The 5005-nt window shown below is 45.9% G+C and overlaps 1 protein-coding gene across 2 annotated transcripts in view; it reads left to right on the top strand.

Moving 5' to 3' along the window:
- neil1 (nei-like DNA glycosylase 1) overlaps positions 1-5005 on the top strand; it is a 43565-nt gene that overhangs the window by 15685 nt on the left and 22875 nt on the right. For both annotated transcript variants that reach the window (XM_043680619.1, XM_043680618.1), the window contains exons 5-6: positions 1152-1257; positions 2179-2303. In XM_043680619.1, coding sequence (XP_043536554.1) covers positions 1152-1257; positions 2179-2303 — 231 coding nt within the window. The remainder of the gene's footprint in view (positions 1-1151; positions 1258-2178; positions 2304-5005) is intronic.

Raw genomic sequence — 5005 nt, 5'->3', positions numbered from 1 at the left:
TTATCAAAAATGCCACTCCCCTCCTCTCTTGCCTCCCTTTCTATCCTTCCTGTAGCATTTGTATCCTGGAACATTAAGCTGCCAGTCCTGCCCATCCCTGAGCCATGTTTCCGCAATTGCTATGATATCCCAGTCCCATGTTCCTAACCATGCCCTGAGTTCCTCTGCCTTCCCTGTTAGGCCCCTTGCATTGTTGTGAGATTTTAAACTTCATCATTAGACTTATAATTCCAGATTTTTATTGAATGCAAATTCTGTCATGGGGGATTCAAACTCAGAACATTACCTGGGTCTCTGGATAAACAGTTGAGCATTATTACCTCTCGGCCATTGCCTGCCCAAGCCGGTCTGGGCCGTATGTAACTCCAGCCTCTCAGAAATGTTGGTAACTCCTAACTGCCTCTGGAATGCCCTTACCAGCTAATTGGTTCAATTCTAGAGAACATCTCCTCAACACCTTGTTTAATTTGGGGCGGAAATAAACGCTGGCTTCAGGAGTGATTCCAAGAAAAACGGTTGTGGTGGTGAAAAATAGTGTAGCCGCAATTTCCCCTTCCTCCCTGTACTTTGGGAATAATACATGGATAATCGAAAAGATTTCAGTGATGCTCTGTAATCCGGGAACTGTGATCTATATGTCTCATGCAGAGGATGCTCCGCACCAGTTTGTAGTCAATCTCTCTCTCTCTCTCTCTCTCTGTCTCGAATCTTTCTGAACTGTCCAACCCAGCACATCTGATGAGGCGGCACTCTTTTAGTACTGCGTTGGAACGTCTGCCTTTAGCTTGTGCTGACAGTTATAGAGTGGGGTTCGACCCCTGCAGCACGTAATTGACAGTTGCCAAATGGGCTGATCTTACACATTGTGCAGGATAAGTTAGTGCTCGCGTTACAACCTGCCACGTTCAGAATCTGTGTCTTCAAGAGCCGCTTGTGCGAGCGGGCTAAAGGAGCCAATAAGTCCGAGGGTACATGAATTACATCGGTGCAACATGCCGCACGAGAAATCCGTTCAAAGTAAAATGGCAATGCAAATGGAGATAGTCTTTCTCAACTGAGTAATCCTGTTGTAAATTGGTAGATTGCTTCCAGCACTTACCTTTGGAGCTTTCATGGCTGGTGCAGGTCTTAACGTCTCACCTATCTTTCAGTCTCAGGCGAATGAGGTGTCTTTGAGTAAGAAGATAAAGATAAAGATGGAGAATCCTGATCTTCTGGAACTTTGTCACATGCTTCCGACAGAGGTTGTTAATTTGGGTGAGTCGCTTCCAGGTTTACATTCCAATATGTAAAACGTGAACTCCGCTGTGTCATCGGCACAAATCAGGAGTGAGCCATTCAGCTTCTGGGCTGTAGTCCACAAATCGATCAGATTCCAGCTGATCTGACTATAGCTTCCACTCTCCTGTGTTACGATGCGGGGTAAACCCCTTTGCTAATTTAAACCCGATACACACAGAGGCTCACCTGGAGCCGTGATCTGTTAAATTCCAAAAGGGAAAGAACTATCTCAGAGGTCACGATTTAAAGTAAAAATTAACAATTTTATTTCTTCACAACTATTTACAACTCCTGTTTTTACCTCCCACTCTACAATGCTGGTCCAATTTTAAAAATACCCAATTAAGATTTATAGAGAAAAATAATCACATTTCAAAACCAGTCAGCTTTGTCCATTCTCCTTTTGTAGATTTTCCTCTGTAGATTGTTCTCCAACTATTTGTTTCACCCACTGTTACATTTTAAAATCTTTCAGAGCACTTTGTGCCAGCCAGAAATTTTAGTTCCCTTAAAGGTACAGTACACGTCTACACCTTCATAACACCTGTCTCCTCCCAATATGCTTTAACTCCCCTGTCAGTCATGCATCTCGCCCACTCAGTCATAGCGCCTCCCTGTGGCTGTGTGGGAAAGAGGACCACACAGCCGCAAGGTCCTCACTTCCATCTTTAATTGGGGGGAGGCCGGGGTGGGGGAAGAGAGGGTCTCCTTCTGGTTAGACCGTGTCTCATCAATTGAGTCTCTCCCACAAAGGTGAACTGGCTGTCAGTGTCCGAGGTGTCTTCTGACCACCATTTTTGGTCTTTGAAAGAAGACTAGGATCTTCTTAATAAGGCAAGTAAGAAACAGCGGTCAACCCTCATTTTAATCCTCACTCTTCCTCTTGCCCGACTGCAGATGGCAAGGGCTATGATCCCGAGCATGTGGGTGAATCCTCTGCCTTTGAAGACTGGCTCCGTTGCTACAATGTCGATGGAATGCAGTCGCTACGTGACAGTAATGGAAGAACCATTTGGTTCCAGGTAATCAGAGCAGCTTTACAGTGGTTTGATCTGATTTAATATTGTCACATGTACCAAGACACAGTGAAAAGTATTGTTCTATGGCTTTCCAGACAAATTATACCTTACATGAGTCCATCAGGGTAATAGAACAGAATGCAGAATATAGTGTTACTGCTACAGAGAAGATGCTAGAAAAAGATCAACTCTAATGTATGAGAGATCCATTTTAAGTCTGATAACAGCAGGGAAGAAGCTGCTCTTAAATTTGTTGACGCTTGTTTCCAACTGGAGTGGGAGGGGTCTTTGACAATGTTGGCTACCTTCCTGAAGCAGTGGGAAGTGTAGATGGAGTCAATGGATGGAAGATTGGTTTGCGTGATAGACTGGGCTGTGTTCACAATTCTCTGTCGTTTCTTCTGGTCTTGTGAAGAGCAGTTGCCAAACCAAGCTGTGATGCATCCAGATAGGATGCTTTTATGGTACATCTATAAAATTGGTCAGTCATTGTGGACATGCTGAATTTCCTTAGCCCCCTGAGGAAGTAGAGGCATTGGTGTGCATTCTTGACTGTGGCATTGACATGAATGGACCAGGACAAATTGTTGATGGTGTTTACTCCCAGGAACTTGAAGCTTTCAACCACCTCCACCTCAGCCCCATTGATACAGACAGAGGGCATGTCCTTCACTCCACTTCCTGAAGGTGATGGCCAGCTCCTTTGCTTTACTGACCTCAAGGAAGGGATTAGTGTCTTGACACCATGCCACTAAGGTGTCTAACTCTTTTCTGTACTCTGCCCCATTGGTGTTGTTGAATCAAAATCTTCCCCCCCCCCCCCTTCCTAAAGCCAATACCAAAGATGACAGCAGCTGTGTGATTTTGAAATTAAGTTGATGTAATTGTAATAAGTGTTTTATTGGAACAGCATATTGTTATAGAGTTGGAGGGAGGTAATCAGCAGTTAAGAGAAAGGGGGGGGCTTAGAGCTGTGAATAATTGTTTAATGTTTACCTTTAGAATTAAAGAATACATTGATATTATTTTCTTTAAATAGTAGAATTTGGGAGTTCTCTGGCACTCATATTTTAACAGAATACGAGGTGAAGTGAGCTTTTTTGGGTGTTTGGTTTAATTAACAGTGGAGTTAACCGCTGTGTCATAACACTACAGAACACTCCTGTGCAAGATCTGTCAGTAAGTGAATGTGCATTATACCTAACTACAGCTGATACTGCAGCTTTCCTGCTTATGCTTTCGTTCTGTAAGATACAGACTTTCATCTTGGTATCATCAGGACTGAATTGCAAGAATACCAAATCACTCACATGAGTTGCACTGACATCATGTCTCAGCACATGTCTGTGCTACCAAGTGACGATTCATTCTGTGAATACTTCCATTCGTATAGCACCTGCTGGCATCCCAAAGTGCTTAGACCCAGGGAAGAACTTCTTCAGATGCCCAAGTAGTAGCTAAATTGTGCACAGCAAGCTCCCACGGACAGCAATGGCCAGATTGGTTGCATTGCTGAGACGAGAGAAGAAGGTGAACATTCATCTGCCGCTGGTCAGGACTGGGTTGCCAGGGACAACATCTGATACAGCCTGGGAAGAAGATGCTGATTGGCCAGGCCACCATTGGCTGGCGACGTATCAAGAACAGTTAACTGTCAATCCGAATTGTGACGCAGATTTGGATTGGTCAGGGTGTTGCCATGGGGGCAAGGCAGAGACTGGCTGTTTCTGCGGTTCTTTTTTTCTGAAGTGCAGTGTACGTCCAAATTCCTTTTGCCTTAGCAGAACCGGATCCTATGCATGTGCATCACACTGGGAGACCAATTCAAGGCGTGATGTAACTCTGAGCACAGTGTGGATTATTTAACAGTTGATTTCCAGGGGCAGAATGCCCTTGTTGGGTAAACTTTCTGAGGCTTGCAAGCGTGTGCAGGTTAAGTTGTCTGCCACCCGTTTACCTTGTGCTGACTGGGATTGCCTGGCATTGCCTGAGGTTTAATATTCACATTCGTGCGTTCGACTCCCTCTGTGACCTTTCCCTCTGCACCGTACCTCTGTAACTGCAACCCACAGTGAAACGCCACACTCTGAGAACTCTGTGCTCATTCCAATTCCTGCATTTGTCTATCGACCGCAGTGGGTTGCATCTCCGATAAACTCACTGGCACATCCTCGAGGTCAGATCCGAACCTCTGGGATTTCATCAGAGTGCCCCCTCGAGCAGTCGGCCTGCAGCCCAGCCATTGTGGTGCCAGGGAACTGAGCTCAACAGTGCAAGGTATCATTGTGAGCACGTTCTGCCTGACCCCCCAGTCGCTGACCCCTCTCGGATCCGATCTAGCTGACATCACTCAATCCCATCGGAATGTTTTAATAATACCAACGCAGCGAGCAATATCTCTCTCTCGGTAAATAAATCCATTCCCTCCTCCACCGACGCTCAGTAGCAGCAGGATTACACCTCTTCCCACCCTACCTCCTTCAAAAATGCCATTCCGTATTCCCAATTCCTCCACCTCCGCCGTATCTGCTCCCAGGAGGACCAGTTCCACCACAGAACTTGCCAGATGGCCTCCTTCTTTAGAGACTGCAATTTCCCTTCCCACATGGTTAAAGATGTCCTCCAACTCATCTCGTCCACATCCCGCACCTCCGCCCTCAGACCCCACCCCTCCAACCGCAACAAGGACAGAACGCCCCTGGTGC

The sequence above is a fragment of the Chiloscyllium plagiosum genome, chromosome 40 (assembly GCF_004010195.1).
Source record: "Chiloscyllium plagiosum isolate BGI_BamShark_2017 chromosome 40, ASM401019v2, whole genome shotgun sequence".
Lineage (NCBI taxonomy): Eukaryota > Metazoa > Chordata > Chondrichthyes > Orectolobiformes > Hemiscylliidae > Chiloscyllium > Chiloscyllium plagiosum.
Note: the sequence above shows the minus strand (reverse complement) of the source record. Positions and strands in the feature narration are given on the sequence as shown.